Source organism: Brienomyrus brachyistius, chromosome 14 (genome assembly GCF_023856365.1).
Source record: "Brienomyrus brachyistius isolate T26 chromosome 14, BBRACH_0.4, whole genome shotgun sequence".
Lineage (NCBI taxonomy): Eukaryota > Metazoa > Chordata > Actinopteri > Osteoglossiformes > Mormyridae > Brienomyrus > Brienomyrus brachyistius.
The window spans coordinates 17,206,709-17,224,676 of NC_064546.1; the positions used below are offsets into that span (position 1 = coordinate 17,206,709).

The 17,968-nt window shown below is 53.7% G+C and overlaps 2 protein-coding genes across 2 annotated transcripts; one reads left to right on the forward strand and one right to left on the reverse strand.

The window, feature by feature from the left end:
* The first annotated feature begins 618 nt into the window (after nt 1-618).
* On the forward strand, nt 619-4,760 carry LOC125707934 (transmembrane protein 179-like). The gene is made up of 4 exons (XM_048975369.1): nt 619-1,252; nt 2,349-2,486; nt 2,761-2,839; nt 3,245-4,760. The coding sequence occupies exons 1-4, from the start codon at nt 840-842 to the stop codon at nt 3,422-3,424; spliced, it is 810 nt and encodes a 269-aa protein (XP_048831326.1). The 5' UTR covers nt 619-839; the 3' UTR covers nt 3,425-4,760.
* Nucleotides 4,352-17,743, reverse strand: c14h14orf180 (chromosome 14 C14orf180 homolog). The gene is made up of 9 exons (XM_048975368.1): nt 17,323-17,743; nt 16,115-16,145; nt 13,044-13,130; nt 11,913-12,039; nt 9,573-9,603; nt 9,257-9,365; nt 7,848-8,014; nt 7,192-7,321; nt 4,352-6,320 (listed from the first exon to the last, which is right to left on the reverse strand). The coding sequence occupies exons 1-9, from the start codon at nt 17,473-17,475 to the stop codon at nt 6,115-6,117; spliced, it is 1,041 nt and encodes a 346-aa protein (XP_048831325.1). The 5' UTR covers nt 17,476-17,743; the 3' UTR covers nt 4,352-6,114.
* Nucleotides 17,744-17,968: the final 225 nt, after the last annotated feature.

Sequence of the window (17,968 nt, forward strand, 5' to 3'; positions counted from 1 at the left end):
TTACAGGTTTCAGGCATCATCAGACTTCACCACCCCCACCAAAAAGATGAGGTCCTGAGGTCTGCATAGAGTGACCTGGCATTAATCTTTCTAAACAGCCCCTTTTAAATATTGGGCTCTGACCTGAGGGTTTGTATTCATGGTGGCGCTACAATGAAGGATTATGGGCAATAGTTTAAATCCTGGTGGTGTGTATGATGAACATGTAAGACCAGGTGCAAAAACATCAGCGTTTAGAAGTTAAAATTGAAATCACATAGAATGCCCCCCCCCCCCCAGCCGAAAGCAGACTTTGGCGCTATTCAGGTTGGTCTGGATTCAGCCCGTGCCTGACTGATCAGCTTAAGCACAACTTGTCCTTCTGCCAACGTCACTGCCAATCGGGACTGACGTTTGCAGTGACTGATGGATCCAAATGATGTTGGAAGCCCCACTGTAGCTGTCCAAAAGTCTGCTTGCCTGTGGGTTTTAATATATGTAAATAATCTACATAATATGATAATATCATACAAAGCAAGCTGGACTCACTGAAGGATTACAGACTAGGTATAGCTTACTGAAGAGTATAACTGCACCATTCTCATACAATCTCCAGGTTTTGCGTCCAGCTATTTGTAGGTGGAAAGCATAGAGCCTCGCGTGGAATAGTAAGTTTCACTAAGTTATTCAGTACTGTAACCTGTGTATTGGCGATCAGAAGCCTTCAGATGTCTGCAACTAAATTAGACATACACGCGGGATTTTAACATGAAATCGAGCGTTTCGTATTGTAATGCACGGGACAAGCGGCAGGACACGCGCCGCTCCGGCTCGCGCTGATCCGGACTCGCTCCCCGCAGATGTGGCTTCCCGGCAGATGCGCTGTCGTGCTTCATGCGTCAGGCGGCGTGTCAGTGCGCAGCCGCCGCTGCACTGAGCGCAGAAAGCCGGAGCACAGGCGCCTGGCGAACATGGCACTCGACAATTTCCTTTTCGCACAGTGCATCCTCTACTTCCTGGCGTTCGTCTTCGGCTTCATCGCCGTAGTCCCCCTGTCCGAAAACGACGATGACTTCCAGGGTAAATGCCTGCTCTTTACTCGGGGCATGTGGCAGAACGAGAACATCACGGTGGCGAAGCAGCGCTTCATCGTGGATGAGTGGGGACCCGAGTCCTCCTGCAGCTTCATCACCTGGATCGGGATCGCGTCCCTCATACTGTCCGCAGTACAGGCGTGGCGGCTGCTCTTCTTCCTCTGCAAAGGCCACGACGAGTGAGTGTCCGCATTGCTGTGTGTGTGCTTGTATCTTCGTGTCGTTTGCTATATGTTTATTATATTGGGGAAAAAAATCACCTGCACTCAACGTTCCGCACTAAGCCGCATAGCGGTGCAATTTTATATTTGGACAATTTTAAAAGTACGAATGTTATAATGTACAGATTTTATTTCGAGCTCCCGATTATCCACACTCTTCACCGCTGCATCATTGATCCAACCGGTCTTGATTTAGGGTAGCTCTCATAATCAATGTGAAATATTTGATTTAAGGAATACTTTTCAGAATGAGCAAACGCATCCTTAGGGGTTCTGTCATGATGGAAGTGGGGGGTTGCATGCCGATTCGTCCTGGACGTAACAGCCGTTTATTAATCAGCGCTACAGAGGACAGAGGATGCAGGATGAAAGCATCATCACGGGGGAATGCCGCTTTCTGCATCTCCTGCCTCCGCTGCGCAAAGCCGCAAGGAAAAACATTTAGTACCATCGGGGTTACTGAAGACCGTTTGTCCTCAGTCGGATGTGCGAGAAAGTGTGTGTAGGTGTGCGAGACTCCGAACCTGCTTCCCCATACGTGGGCGAGGTGCGAGAGTCAGTGATTAAAACGCAGGGAAGTGTAGGAGGACCCCCCCTCCTCCCAGTACAGCAGTTCCACCGACAAACCAGAGAAGGACATTGTGCTGTTTCCATGTGCCTGTGAAATTCTACATGATTGTCTAATCCTGTCCACTTATCCCCAGTACGGTATTACCTACCAGGTGTTGACATATCAAAATAAGTGTAATGGAGTCTTCATGTAGCCTCTGTTCATTCATTTGTTTTTAAGTGAGGAAATGCAATACACTTTTAATGGCGTCGCTCGGGGTAACAGAAACGGCCTGAATTACCGGCTTTTTTCTGTACTGCGATGCTTCATTAATGCACACACCTCTGCTTCCTGACAGTGTGTCCGTACTACTGCCTTCTGTAATGAGGACAGGGACAAGATGTAGAAATTAAACAGAAATAGTGAATCTTTCATACTTATCTGGACTGGAACTTGGAATCAGCTCTCTCTCTCTCTCCGTCCCTCTCCGTTCTCCTCCACCAGCTCCATCTTCAACGCCTTCCTGAACCTCCTGGTCAGCTCCCTGGTGGTCTTCGCAGTCTTCGTGGCCTGCACCATCATCAGTGTGGGCTTCAACCTCTGGTGTGATGCCATCACGGAGAGTGGCAGTATGGTCAGCAGGTAGGGAGGGTCCTTTGCTGCTTAAACCGAGGCGGCTGCCTCCTTGAATTGCAGTGAGGCCCCCATACGGTTCTTCAGCACTGGGTCATGGGTCTCCTCCTCACCCCTGTTTACCTTTGACATGGATCTGACTGCCTGTACCGGCCTTGGTGAGATCGTCCTTGAGGCTAACAGTTTGTTACACAGCTTGCTTACATGCTCAGTCATAGCCGGGTCTGCAGGCGCGGCGCAGCTGCCATAACCTGAACCCCCTCCCCCCCCCCCCCGTCTCCAGCTGCGAGGACCTGCAGGACACCGACCTGGAGCTTGGCCTAGACAACTCCTCATTCTACGACCAATTTGCCATCGCGCAGGTGAGGTCATACGAAGAACAGGCTCTCGCCAGGATGCAGATCAGTCACACGCAGACTCACATACTCAGAGTTCACACACGCACCCTGCTGCCCCTCAAATTACCCCCCTGGGCAGCTGCCCTGCAGTCTCATCATGCCCTGTATCCACTGAAGCCTGTGCAGGCTGGATTATTAATTGCCTTATTACTGTGAGGGTGTAATGCAGTCAGAGTCTCTTCAGAGTCTCTGAAGCGGAGGTTGAATCTCATCAGACTCAAGCCACATGAAGAGCGATTATTTGCCCATCACTGCTGACATCCATTATTGCAGCTGATGCATCATGGGTGATATGCGGAGTGGCAGAGGAGATGTCCTATAGACGTGCCTGGGCTGAGCCGTGACTGTGGGCTGCTCTGTGTCCTGCAGTTTGGCCTCTGGGCGGCCTGGCTGACCTGGCTGGGCATCGCGGTGCTGGCTTTCCTCAAGGTCTACAACAACTACCGCCAGGAGGACCTGCTGGACAGCCTGGTGCGCGAGAAGGAGCTGCTGCTGGGCCGCGGCGCCCGCCGCTTCTCCGACGCCGAGGACAGAAGCGCAATGATCTAGGCTGTGCACAGGGAGGTCGCGTTGCTTACAAACTTCCTGTGACAACTGACCGTCAGGCTGGTGGGTGGGGTCGGGACCCAGGTACATCTCTCATTGGATCATATCATATGACCACACCATCCAGCCCTCCCCTCCCCAGGAAACACACGAAAGGGCTAAACAGTGACCCCAGTCGCTATTCCTCATCTCCCTCTGTGAATTGTGGGTCAGCGTTCCCACGGATACCTCCCCCATGTCCCTGTCCAAGAACCGGGTTCGAGTCTCACAGCACACAACGGCGTCACAGAGGGGAAAGCGAATCAGCCATATTCCGGGTCCACCCCCAGGTTGAATGTGGAGTCTGGGTGGTGGAAGTTTGTAAACAACGCCCCCCCACCCCCCCCTTGGAGATGGGCATTCGTTGCTCGTAGGCTCCTCCTAGTGGAGCACGTCGCATGCAGCAGCAAGGTGTGTGTAGTGCCTGCTTGAGCTGTCACATGTGCACAGCTGGCTAACAGTGGCGTGTAAAGAGCCGTACAAACACATGTGGTTTAGCTGCGCTTTCCCCCCCCCCCACGTCACATGTGTGTCTGTATGAATCTTTTGGTGTGATTAGTGCTCGTTAATCCCATCTCAGGTCCCAGCTCCTATAGGCAGGCCTGCGCTCTCTCCCAGTATCAGCAGGCCGCGATCATGATGGTGACACTTCTGGCTTCCTTACTGACCAGCATCCCTGTGGCCACCAGTCTGTAGGAGCCGTTCAGTAAGACGAAGCCCAGGCCTTCTCTGCTTGACGGTCTACTGGCTGCACCTGTAACCCCGCCCCCATCCTGCTACGCTTTCTGCATCTGTCATAAGGTTGAGCCCCCCCTCATGCAAACCATGCTGTGCACACACACACACGCACACACACACACACACACACAAAACACACTGTGCTATCTGATGTGTGTTTGCAATGCCGGTCCTTTATTGAAAATGATACAGACAAAAAAAATTGATAAACAAAAAAAATTATCATAGCGGGGGGGGGGGGGTGTGTAAGGGTAGCTGACGAAAGGCACTTCTTTGGAAAGTGGCTGCGTACATCCCGTGAGCAGTGCCACAGACACCGGGGCGGAGAAGCAGGGCGGTGCCTGAACCGGCGGGAAGCGGCCAGGCGGGCGGACGTTTGCGCGGCAGCCAGACGTTGACGCGGCACACGGCACTCGCCGCTGTCGCATATTGCTTTGAATTAAAGGACAAAGGCTTCCTACTAATCTGTACCAGTCTGTTCCCTGAAACCCGTGGTGACATTTATCAAAACTTACATGTATTATTGCTCTTAAATTAAAGTCGTACATGGCTGTAAACCAAAGTGCTTTTCTCGGTGTCTGAATGCTTTCAAGTCTGTCAACAGCAGTCGGTCTCTGAGGACACGAACACTGATAGACGCAAGCATGAGTGGGTGATGTCACGCTACGGTACCGTGTGTGCCCTCCTGCATGTGACGCGCTTCACTGCGTCAGGATAACAAAGAAGACGCGCACCTCAGCTACACATGTAACCGGTACCTGTGTTACGCAGGGATTTGGGCCTCTTGTAGTATACAAACTGTCAAGGTACTGAAAGGATGTTTGCTACAGACGACAGGATGTCACATGCCAGTAAACTGGAATATGGCAATTTCTTGTGTTGCTCTTACTGTGCTTTATATGATCCAGATATGATAATTTCACAGCAGTTCACCAGTCCCAAATACACCATTAATGTCTGATAATAGGATTAAAACCTGAATATCAGAGAAATTAAAAAAAAAAATAGAAAAATGAACACAGTGAAGTTTATACAAAAGGCTGCAAATCAAAAGAGGTGGGGATGTGCACTGGAACACTGCAGATAATGCACACTGCGTATGTACCTTCATGTTGGGTGTCATTCCAATCACTAGACCTACGAAGAACAAAATTGCTAAATGGCTTTCGATTGGCCCGGCTCCTTGCTTTCGCACTCGCAGGCCGCGCACCGTCAATAAATGTTACACTTGGAGTTTTTTTGCATGCTGGCCGCTGGGAATCATGAATCAGCTGCTAAAATCGAGGTACCGTCGAAGTGGGAGGGGTCTAGACACCGTGAGCAGATCAGGCCGTCGCCCATAGTGTCGGACCCAATGCGGTTTAAGTGGCTTTGTGCCTGTTTCCGTTACCGGAACGCGGGATGTTTGTGCTTGTTTGACGGTGACACGGCCTCTCAAAGCTTTTCTGGGTTTTTTCTGTTTTCCACAATAAATCCACAACAGAGCTACTTTATGCCATAACGTGTGTTGGAAACCGGATGTTCTGGTAGCGTGAGTCGATACATATAGTGTACTGCGTCGGATCTGTAAGATATTTACACGAAATGCAATGCAAGCGAATGAATCTTCAGTAGCATGCGTAAGTCTTTAAATGCCACAGTTTCTAGCTCTCTAAAAACTTAAACATGACATACCCACAGCTAAAATATTTACACATCCATAACAGCTACATAATTCTGAGAATATGCTTCTGTTTCTCTACATGTAGTTGCAAGGGAACACAGCTTCAGGCCCTTATAACGCCTGTCACAGCACCTCCCGCAGATACTGTATGTGAACGGCCTGCACGTGAGGCTCATGCCCTCTGCAGACTTTGGTTGAGCGGCGGGCAGGGAGTGAGCTGAGCTCTGGGGTGCCCCCTCCTGGTGGATCAGGGTCATTGCATGGTGAGCCAGACCCAGCAGCCCCACACCAGCTGCTTCACCTGCAGGATGCAGACGGCCAGGATGGCCTCCAGCTCCTCGCAGGTACGCAGCGGCCGCCGCCGGCCCATGCAGTACAGCATCACGCCCAGGACGGAGAGCAGCAGGAAGAGGCAGGCCAGTGGCGCCAGGTGTGGGCGGGCAGGAGAAGCGTCATACCCTGTAAGTTAGAAAAACTCACTAAGTGGGTGTCATAGAGCGAGGCCCTCTGCTGGACGTTTGCACGCAGCGCAGCTATGCAGCTGACAGGGAGCGGAATCCTGGGCACTGATACGCAGACCGAGAGGAGGTGCTGAGTCCCCGCGGCACGGAGACGTTCATGGGCATGGAATGGGGGGCGTGACTCAATAAGCCGTCATCTGCTATTCACATATAATGGCCCCCATTAAAGCGCAGAGCACATGCATTCAGGGGAGGGGCAGTTGGGGGGGGGGGGGCTGCTCTTCTCCTCCCAGCCTGATCTGCTCCATTGTGAGGAAGCTTCCGGCACCTGATTACCTTTTTTATGATTTAATCTTTCACATCCATTCTTTTTCATCACACGCTGGGGGGGCGGCTATTATGCCTTACGGGGTTTTTTTTTTATTATTAATTACGTGTCACGTGTCCCACAAATGAACGTCTCCGGCTTTGAGACTGCAGGCACACAGACTTTTCAACCTGTGATCTTTTTTTCCATTCAATAATAATAATAAAAAAAATTGGTCATTCCTATAAATCCTTAAATTCTACTCTACATGAGAAGACTGTGGGCGGAGTTCCAGCCCCAATCCGGGTAAAAAGCAAATACTTATACAGTCCACACACTGTCACTAAGCTGAAGTGGGTAGCTGTCCTGCAGTGGTGATTTTAAACCACTAGGTGGCAGCACTAACAATATCTAGGTAGGGTGGATAAGAAGCAGTGATTCTATGCACTGACACATAGCACTGTAATCAGGTGGGATAAAGAAGCTGACATGACCTGATTTGTCCAGCCTAGCAGGCTGCTGACCCTCGACCTTTGCCACCTGACTTCTTGCCAGATCTTACCGTGTACGACGTTCTCGGGCTCCCTGAAGCGAACTCGCCGCTCTGATCGCCGTCTGTGGGTGGCTTCTAAGTCGCTGCCACTCAGGTTGGACCGCTTCAGGATGGAGGGCGGAAATTTGCAAGTGGTGATCTGGATCGGGGTGGGGCGGGGGGGGACACATCAGATGTGATAAAACGTCGCTAACAGTGGGGGATTTTCAGAGCGGTTCAGTCAAGGGACAGAGAGGCGACAAGGCGAGCAGGAGGAGGACCTTCCGGGGCTGAATACGCTTTACCAGAATGGGAGTGTGAGCAAACTCTCAGAGAATAAATTACCCACAGAATTCTGTCACATATTCGCAAGAGTGTCTTCGCCTTCCCTCCTTAGGAGATCACTGGGCTGTCGTCGCGGCCTGTCTCACACACACAGGACGTGTCCCTCAGCACTCAGCTTGGCCAGCAGTGCAGGGCTCAGACGCTCCATCAAAAAAGGCATCGCGGCATTGACATCCACCACTCAGGGAGTCCAGGGAGAATTAACTGCCTAAAAATCATCGCTGAACTCAAAACGAACCTCGCTTTCACAGCGTACAACACAGGCGTGATAACAGTGACATTTTCACCACTGAAGGCCGAGTCGGGTGCCATCGCTCAGACGGCTGGTGAGGTCACTGCACCTTTGTCACGGGCACTTCCGGTAGGGGGTGTGGCTCCTTCCTGTGATGGTGTCGCACGTCGGAGCGCCGCTCTCTGTGACTGGAGGCCGTGCTGCGGGAGGCGTGGCTAAAGGCCTCGGTGGGGGTCATCGACTTTGACAGTGCCGTCACGCACTGGCCGAGCGAGTCTGCAAACGGAACACAGGTAAGACACCTGCCTGGACACGGGACATGAAGGGCAGCTCCGTGGCCCCCCCCTCCCCAACCCACCAATATTACAGACGGCCCGATTTACGGCGGGAACATCATGGACACCCGTTATCTGTGGGGTGAGGGTGCACAGCCCGGCCTTCTGGCGACCCAGGACAAAATGGGACGCAGAATTAAATGTTCTTTTCAGATTGCTAAGATAGCGATCAGGCTCCCAAAAACGCTGGCCTTGCCCGCCAGGCCGGGGACAGATGAGTGTGAAGTTCTCAGAGGACAGATGGCAGATCTGACGCTCATTCGAGGCCGGGCTGCCTTGCCATCCAGCACGGCATGTAACTCTGCTGCCACGGCCAACCCTCTTTCACCCAGCAGCCCCACTTAAGGCCCTGACCTGCTCTTAATCTTCAAAAGAATGTCACCCTGGGAGGCAGCAGCAAGCTCAGGAGCCACGAGCATCTCGCCAGACGGGCTTCGCTCACAGAGCACTGCGCACGCAGCAAGACCACCGGGAAAAACAAACTCATTCCGTCCGGCTCGTTAGGGCTGGCGAGCCATGCTAATGTGGCTGTGTAAACGGAATACAAAGCCGGAACATACAGCAAGACGGCCACGCCACGCCTCCGGGGAGCTGCGAAATAGCTTTGCATGTGTAATGATACTTGTAGTTGAATTTAAGCTGCTCAGAATGGGGACTTAATGAGCTAAAAGTTCATTCCAAGATTTTCTTTTGAATTAAATGAGGCCAGCTGTTTGCCTGCACGTGCAGTGAAGAGGGCGGCACGCCTGTCTGCTAGGAGAGCAGGAAATCGCACGCTGACAGCTGCCACCTCGGCACGGGGACCAGAGTGTCCTTCACCTGCCACGATGAGGCTCTGTTACTGGTGCCTGTGAGGAGTTTGTGACATAGGTGCTTGGGGGATGTTTAATCCACAGTAACTGAAACAGCTTAAAACGTCTCACTGTAATCCAATTTCACGACCGAATCATTTCGGCCATCCCAGTTGTACCAGGATACGTACTGGCTCTCTCTGGGATCTCAGCTGGGAAGTTCCTGATTTTACGCTTTCGCGAGATACACGGTGCTGTTCTCCTGTATCCTATGGAAAGTGGCATGATCTTCCAAAATACCGTGAGGTCACATTGCCTTGAGACTCAGGGAGTGTGACTGTGAGTATTTGAGTACTCAATCTTACTGATCTCAGTGCATTATTTCTGTGTACCTGAATACTCGGTCTTCCCAATCTCAGCATAGACGGAGGCAAGCAGCTCCAGGCTCCTGGCGGTGATGGGGTGGTCATTGCCAAACACTTTCTGACGGATTTTAGTGGCCTGAAATGGGGGGGGGGGGCGGGGGTAGGAGGGGTCAAACCAATAACACTGTTTCCCCATTGGCTCGATACAAAAAATGCCGCTGTGAAACAATGCAGTGGTGCAGGGATACAGCAAACATGGGCTGCAGGTCACATGATAATGATTGTAACTGTTACAATATCTGCATATGGAAAAGCACTGTGGATGGGAGAAGCGTCCACCTACCTTACCACTGTACTCCAGAGCGAGATGAGGTCTGGAATGAAAGGAGGATTGAGAGAACGTCACTCATCACGCATCAGGGGTACAGGTCACATGTAGCAAGGACGTCCCCGTCACCGTGCCCCCCCCGCCGTCGAACAAGGACAGAGCTTCAAGGTGGTTCGCTGTGTAAGCCCATGTGACCGTGACCCCTCCCCCAGGTCCCCGTCACCGAGCAGATGGACCATCTGAGACCCCCCGCCAGCAGTAATTACCGCCCGATGAACACTCTGTTAGTGTGGGGGCCCGGCGGCCCGATATAGTCCTCTGGATACACGGCGGCCTGCACGGGGAGCTCCGCCAGCTCATTATTCACCCCCATTTTAATACTCCTGTTCTCCTCTTTCCCTTTCGCCCCCCCCCCCCCCCACCCACGGCCCTCAGGGTTACTATCCTGCTGATTTTATTATTGCCGAATAATCAGATTCAGATTTGCTGGATGGACTTTGCAGCACTGGAGGCCAAGGCTTGGGACACGATTTATGAGACAGTGACGTCACCCCATTGAAGCGCGTGGCGCGTGTAGCGTGTAGCATGTAGCATATAACGTGTAGCGAGTAGCGGTCTCATCCCTTCAAATGAACGAGCCAGTGAAACCAGTCTGGGGTGCTGACCGTCCCAATGCACCATAAGTGCGGCACCGGAAGCAGCTTGGTGAAGCCAGGCCCGTCTGCGGACCTCACTAATCTGCGAGCCCAGTGGCCTTGATTGCTCAGGCTGGCACAGGCTCCCTGGCACTGCCAAGGAGTCCTGATTATGGAGTCAGTGGAAATCTTCCCCCGCTGCCAAACGCTGGCACAGTAATCCGGCAAGAAGGCGGTGCCGCGAGGACGGTTGCCACAGGTCGAGTTCCACCCTCCATCACGACGGCAGCCCCCCACCCCGGACTCATGCAGGAGAAGCAGTGCGTGTGGCACAGCCCCTCGCCCCCCATTACGCGCTCGCTGCCATAACGCGTCCAGGGCATCGACCACTCTGCCACGGCACGGGTGCCAAACCCCGGAGCTCTGAATAAGTAATGTCCGGGTGTCGGGTGAAGTTTTTAAGTATTTCTCTGGACACCTGATCGGCATCTTCCTGGTGCCCTGGCCACTGGAGGAGTGTCGCTGCGTCCCGCTGAAACATTTAACAGGCACTTCCTGCAGGTGCGGCGAGAAGCGGATATGAGCCTGGCTGTGGCCCGATGTTATCGGCGGTATCGGAGACGGGGGAGGGCAGCAGGGTGCAGCTGCCTCTGACCCCACGTGGCCCCAGCCAGAAGCAAAGACCTCCTCCGGCTCCTATCCGGCCCCTATCCGGCTCCCCGGGCGCTCCGGTCCCAGTCCACTGTGGCTGACACCTCACAAACGTGCCTCGGTCCCGCTCCAGACGCGGACCTCCAGGCGCCGGAAATATTTATCATGAGGTCTCCTGCCTTTCTGTGTCACGAGACAGAGCACAGGAGGGTGGAGGCAGGAAAGGCCCGGCGTCAGGGTCGTGCAACCCATCAGTCACCCTGGAGCTCGCAGACATTCACGCCGAAGCCTGCAGATCCGACAGCGGCGGGCAGGGAAACCGAGCCCAGGAGGAGATGTTCCGGAGACAGGTGAAACCCGAAACGCGCGATAAAAGCACTGTTTCCATCTGTCTCTCAGGACCGGAATGACGAAGTGCTCACCCTGTTAGTGCTTAGGGTACGCTGACGACCAACCTGGCTCACAGAGAGGGAATTTCCGTTCTATTTTCGTAAATGCTGGGGGGGGGCTAGGGCCATGAAAAAGGTCACAGCTCAAACCCCCACCCCTATCCCGGCATACAGAAACATCACAATATAGCACTAGACATTCATCACATTTATTTTAAATGCAAAGGAACAGAAATGAACAAAAAACAATAATGAACCACGAACCAAACATTTTTTTTTAATGGAAGCTCCAGAAATGGAGACAGCTAACAGTATGAGGCGTGTGGTTCAGAGATCAGCAGAAGGACGTCCTCCATGGAAGTGTAGTTCCCAACGCACTTCAGAAGCGTGCTGTGGTACTGGGAGGGGCTCACCAATGAGGCCCCAGTAACCCCACAAGTAAAACTCTCCAAAACTCCCAGAATGCCAGTGCCATCCCTGTTGACCTTTGACACATGCCCCGCCCTCTCATTAACCCTGGCAAGCCGTGATAGGTCCAGCTGGTTAGAAACCTCAGCCTGAAACTGATGGCTATTTAGTCAGGGAAGCATCAAAGTTGATGGCTCGACTCCTTCTATAGGCCAACCGGGAATGGATGCTGGTGCAGGGGCGGGGCATGGCGGCGTGTGGGTGGGGCCTACCTTTTGCTCATAATGCACAGCTGGGCCAGTCTCTCATAGTCCTGCGCCTGGGAGGCCAGCTCCGACAGTTCCTCCTCGGGTCGGTCCCATGCGGCGGAACCCAGCGAAGCCGGCGAGTCCTGCGTACCTGTGACGGATATGGCCGTGTAATCAGAGCCCACAGACTGGACCGGGCGGGCGGGTCGGAGCTCCGAGGACCAGGGAAACCGGATCCTTGACGTGGGCATCAAGCCGCTTCTAGGGGCTCTGTGAACTTGCCAGCAGGGAACGCATGCAGAGTGGGTGGGTGAGGTGCCTCCATGCATACACATCCTGTGCCACACAGTACGCAAAGCAGCCTGTTCTCCTGAGCTTCCCCATGAGACACCATGTGATTCGGTCACATTACCTACCCTCCCCAAACAGGACAGAGGAGAAAGGGGACAGCGGGGGGAGAAGGTGGAGTGACGAGAAGGTGAGGGGGTGGGGGGAGAGACAAGTTAAGTGCTGATTCAGACGCATGGTGGTTGGTGGGTCTCTGAGAATCCCTTAATCAAATGAAGTACAGCAGGGCCATTTGTCTTGTGTGCATCCTGCCTCCTCCCTGCTCCACGCAGAGCACTAGATGCTGCGTCAGCAAGCCCCCGTCACGGAGAACCGCCCGCACTCCACCTGGCCCACCAGTCCGGTGACGGATCACCCCCCGGGCAAAGCTTTCGCGGTACATTAAAGGGCTGCTGTGGTGCCTGGAGGCGCCAACGCATTTAAGCCCTTAACTGCTGTCTTGTCCACTCTCCCGTCATGTGACCTCAGTACTAACGACTGGCTTGGTTTGGAATTCTGCGCAGGTCAGTCGCAGCACACACACTGGGCTCGTTCTGAGAGTCCTAATGGTTCTGCCAAGGCCCACTTATTTAGAGACTGAGAAACCGAAAACCCAAATAAGGAGCTCTCCTGTGTACAATGGCAGCAGCCGCCCCCACCCCCCACCCCCCGCCTCCCCAGCCCCTCAGCCCCCCAGCCCCCCAGCCCAGAGGTAAACAGAGCCATAAGGCACATCTCAAGCTTGACAAGAAGGAAGCAGTGTGAGCACGCCATGAACCAGGATGGTCTGAGGCGCTGCTCCGGAGGCCCGCCGCTCTGTGAACTTGCCTGCTGCCCCCTGGAGGGCGGTGAGCTCAATCAGCGCCACCTCGTAGAACATCTTCTCCGCCTGGATGAACTGCAGCGCCTTCACATCTGTTTATGACGGTCAAGGAGCAATTAAAAGTTGTTTGTAAGTCAGAAACAAGTACGTGACCCAGGTTTAGGAGATAAGCGCGCCCCTCCCATCCCTGTAAGACAACACCTCTGGGTATGTGAGGAGTGAACCAGATCGCTTCCAGGAAGGGAGAGGAGCCAGAGCAAACAGTTATGTTATCACTTCTGGATGGAGTTTCCGACCGCACGTGTCTTGGCTATGTGACAGACCGGCGATGCCCCAACTGTGTCTCTCAAACAATGAGGTGCCCAGAAAACACACAAACCCACAAGCGACTCTCTCCAGGAGAGATAAGCAGGCAATCCTGGTTTCAGTCATATTCACCCGTTTGTTTTGTTTTTGTAAACAGACAACAGTGCCTGATGATGCCTGTCTGTGTGTAAAATGCTCCAGCTATCAGCGTCAAGGAGAACAGTGTCAGCGGGACGGGCTGTTCTCCGCCTCTCCCACGACCCCAAAGGTCAGAGACCGAGCGTCCAATCAGGGACATGCACAATGGGAAAGGTCTCCGTCTCTCCGTCCATGTCTGAGCTCATCTGTAAACGGGGCTGAGTGGGGTCTGCCTTTTAGTGAGACAATTCACAGATTTTCCGCTGTTGGATCGAGCAGGACACATAGGAGTTTACTTTAACGCTGGTCTTTGTAAGCACCGTCCAAAAAAAGAACACTTTCTAAGAGTAATGATGACATTTAATAGCAATAACAGGAATAATCGGAAAAAAAGATCAAGCTTTTGAAACAAAATTTGAAACGTTTTTTTGGCAATGACCGTTTTTCAAAGCTGTTTACCTCAAGTTCCCAGTGAAGGAGTAACAGAAGAGAAGTCTGCTATAGGGCTAAGCGGCGCTTCGCTGTTTCTAAGCCCCACGTTTAACAGGCGAAGGGGAGGAGCGCTGGAAGGACCAGCAGGCATTTCTTGTTTTTGTACGCAGAGCGGCCGCTTGCTGACGCTGAGGACTTTCTGGCGCGGTGATTAAAATTACATCAATGACAATCCCAAAGCACTCTGCTCAAGCTGGGCTAAAGTGGAGAAGCCAGGTGTTTTATTTGATTAAACTAACTTCATACAGGTGAGAGTTCGTCCGGCAGTTCACTTAAGGCAGTGCTTCTCAGGCCGGTGCTCGGGGGCCCCAGGCAGTCCACGTTTTACTGGGAGCGAGCGACTGTCTGCGGCTCCCGAGGAGCAGGATGAGAAACACTGAGTTAGGGGTCAGTGCAAGTTCTCCTGGCGAGCCGGCTAACACTAACGCCTGCTGATCCTCTGCCGGAAGCTCTTCTATCCCACCTCAGCAGCAGGATTTGTCCCGAGTTTTTTTTCCCACTGCCTCATAAATAATGGGAGCAGGTACCGAGGTACCTTTGGCGCCTTAGGGCGATAAGACACAACTGACAGGAGACAGGAGATCCCCCCGAAGACAGAGACGGCTTCGCCTGCACACTGTCCGCAGACTGATGTCCATGTACGGTTACAGACGCGGCGGTTGAAGTGCTTTCCCCTCCCCGTGTGCCAGTACTGTCGCCCAGCCAGAGCCGTCCCACCCCAGCACTGGTCTGTCGGGAGAGAGGCTGGCCTCTTCACCATTCCCCCCAAAGACCCAGAGCAGATAAACCTGCCGCTAATTAGAATGTATGAAAAACTTCACAGAGGCTCAAAGCCGTCATGGTAAATCTGCCTAGCAGTAGCCTGAAGGAGATGAGGAGAAGAGAATGTGTGCTGCTTTACACAGAACTCCAGTCACACGGTGCTCAGACCCACTACACCTGGCGGAAAGGGGGCCCATAATTATTCATTCCTATGTAATTCAGGACTTAGCATCTGATTTAAAGGGACAGTAACCTAACATCACCTGGGCTGCATTGCTACATAGACACTATCTATCTATCTATCCATCCATCCATTCGTCCATCCATCCATCCATCCATACATACATAACCTGGGGATACTATAGGAACTGGTGACCTTCTGATCACGAGAACAGCATCCCCACACACCATTCCCCAAACACGCGTACACAATCACACACACACACAGATACACACACACGTTTGTATTTATATCTTTGTGGGGACTTTCCATTCATTTTTATGAGGAAAAACCCTAATCCCAATAATATATATATATACACATAACCCAAAGACAGACCGACCACACAAACACAGACACACACACACACACACACCGCTGATAGCAGCTTACACTTCTCTAAGAATGGCCACTTCACACACTGAACTGTCCTGCCTGCTTGTCTGTGGTGAGCTGTGGGCTCTTCTTCCCGACTGCTTTCACCTCATTTCCACTCAGCTGATGCTGGTTGATACCTTCTGGATGGGAGACCAGCCTCGTCTGACCTTCAGAATGGGAGACCAGCTGATGCTCCTTCCTCCCAGTGAGCACCATGGTGCCATCAGCCCCTGTGCTATCAGCTCTGGCCAAAACCGCCATCTCAGTGGGTAAGGCCGGCTGACCAATAGGAAGAGCCTGACTCAATGCTTCTAAAACAGCACCTTCAGCAGGCCTCAGCACAAAGAGTCTTCCTGGTGTGCGGATAATGCGAAAACAGGGGCGGAGCTCGCCCAGGAAGGCCGGCACCTATGTGACAGGCACCTCCCGTGGGCGTGGGAACCGCAGAGCTGGTCGGAGCCCTAACGGGGTGACTGACCTCATCCCCGACACCACAGAGCGCACGTCACGAAACAGGGCTAATCGGTGCCCTGCTGCATGCTACAAGGCCACACGAGGCTCCAGGTGGAGCAGTGTGACATGGCCTGAGCGTTTGGGCCGCAGCCATGCATTGGTGCCAGGCCGACGGCGCTCTGACGCGCAGGCCCCGACCGTCCGGCGTGTAACACAGCCTCGTACCTGCGGGCTGACGGACCCTCCTGCATTCTCCGCTAAGCCTGCCCGACTCTGTGGCTCCAGGGCCCAGCAGGATGCACAGCAGGGCTGCTGTGAAAAGGATACAGTTCTTCTCCTCGATGAAAAGCTCTGCGATCTGTAAGAGGAAGGGGGGGGGGGCATGTCACATAGGTGATTTAGGGGCTCCATGCCGGTGTTTCGCTTACGGCTGAAGGCACAGTGCCGACACTGGCATCCCGTGAGATTTCTCAGCGGGAAAGGGAACAGAGGCCGGCGTCCTCGCTAAGCTCAGCAAAAGAGCTTCCCGACGGCAGCCCTCAGAACACTTTCCATTGCTGTTCCACTGTCCCTCCGGGGAGAATAAAATCCTCCCATTAGAGCTTCACCAAGGTGCCCTGTTCACACCTGAAAGCCCTGTTCTGGGCTCAGCAGATACAGAGCACGCAGTCCTAGAGCAAGAGGCGTCGGGGACTCTGCGCTGTGTCAGGATCTGCTGCAGGCGGGCAGCTGGGCTAAAGATAGCCCTCCCGTTTACCCTAATGTTCGCAGCGCGGGTGCTCTCGTCTTCCTGTCACCGCACCTTTTACTGCGCCACAGACCAAATGCATGTCTTGCGACGCACTTCACGCGCAGCCTATTTTAGGCTCTGTCGCTGCTCTCCCGGTCCACTCCCCAGCGGGTTCCACGCTCCCACCAGTTTACGTACCGCTGACGTGTCCCCAGGCAGCTGGCGTGGCATGGAGACCAGGGAATGCAAACAGGATGCGTGTCCCGGGAGACCATTCCCTACAAGCGGGCCCGGGAGCCAGAGGAGACCAGACAAAAACAACCCTCCCCATCACATTGTGTCTACAGAGACACTGACATTTTCAATTCGGTCAGAACTTCATCACGAGAGCAGATCTCTTGTCGATGTGCGGTTCAGCGACGGGACAACAGAGCACACAGTAAACACACGGCATTTCAGCGCTGCCTGCCAATAGCATCACATTATCATAATGACCTCAGCTAACGAATCTCTAATTTTAATTAGGCTACATCCTCATCTCAAGGTCATCTCAGGGAAAAAATGATGAGAGGAGAAAAAAAAGCATCAGGATGAAAACACAGAGAGCGTGACGGATGTCGTGCATTTGAAAGATGACAGGTTTTGCATCATAAAAGCAGACGTGTGGCAGATTCTGCTGCAATGAACGAGGACTCAAGAGTAGACCCACCTGTCCAGACACTCATTCATCTCATCATTCACCTCTCATCCATCCCTCCGTCCATCCATCCACATCCCGAGCTTGGTACGCGGCCCGCGGGCTCACCTGGTGCAGACAGTTGGGCAGCAAGGGGAAGCTGTGGACGTGGGGCAGCCCCAGCAGGCAGCTGAGGAAGCAGTGCAGCGCCGCCTGCGACTCGCCCTGCTGCTGGAGCCGGCCGCCCAGCTCGAAGAGACCCTCCCTCCCCCCGCTCAGCATGGCGAGCACCCCATGGCGGCGCCCCGGCCGGCCAGGAAACGCCGGCGCGCCCACAGGCGAGAAACTGCAAGGAGTGCAGGAGAAAATGGCCCGGGAGATGGGCGCTGAGAGTGCGGGGCTGTCCCGGCCTTCAAGGGCAGGCTCCGGGAACGCGGCCGTCTGGGGCTAGCCGTCCGGAAAAGGCAGCTCCATCCTCCCCTCTGCACGGCGGAGCCAGCCTGCCGGCAGGATGGTGGGGCCTGCCGATTGACAGGGATCTGGGCCAATCGCTGCACGAGACACACGCTGTACCGCCGCCCGCGTGAGCTGTCTCACATGTGACAAATGGGAAGGCGCTCCACAGACAGCTTGGGAGGGGGGGGAGCAGGGCTCCATTTAAAGGCACAGGCGTCTGCTTCAAGGAGAGCTACGCTCTGCCTCTATCAGCATATGTTTAATGCTCCGGCTCCCTCTAATAATTTAACCGCGGGAGCGCCAGGGCTGCATGTGTGTG

Excerpts from the sequence above, each read along its gene's own strand:
- LOC125707934 (XM_048975369.1), top strand. The coding sequence starts at position 840 with ATGTGGCTTCCCGGCAGATGCGCTGTCGTGCTTCATGCGTCAGGCGGC. Across the intron at positions 1,253-2,348 it reads CTCTGCAAAGGCCACGACGA|CTCCATCTTCAACGCCTTCC; the intron begins GTGAGTGTCCGC and ends CTCCTCCACCAG. Across the intron at positions 2,487-2,760 it reads AGTGGCAGTATGGTCAGCAG|CTGCGAGGACCTGCAGGACA; the intron begins GTAGGGAGGGTC and ends CCCCGTCTCCAG.
- c14h14orf180 (XM_048975368.1), bottom strand. The coding sequence starts at position 17,475 with ATGCTGAGCGGGGGGAGGGAGGGTCTCTTCGAGCTGGGCGGCCGGCTC. Across the intron at positions 9,366-9,572 it reads CTCTGGAGTACAGTGGTAAG|GCCACTAAAATCCGTCAGAA; the intron begins GTAGGTGGACGC and ends CCCCCATTTCAG. Across the intron at positions 6,321-7,191 it reads GCCCGAGAACGTCGTACACG|GGTATGACGCTTCTCCTGCC; the intron begins GTAAGATCTGGC and ends TCTAACTTACAG.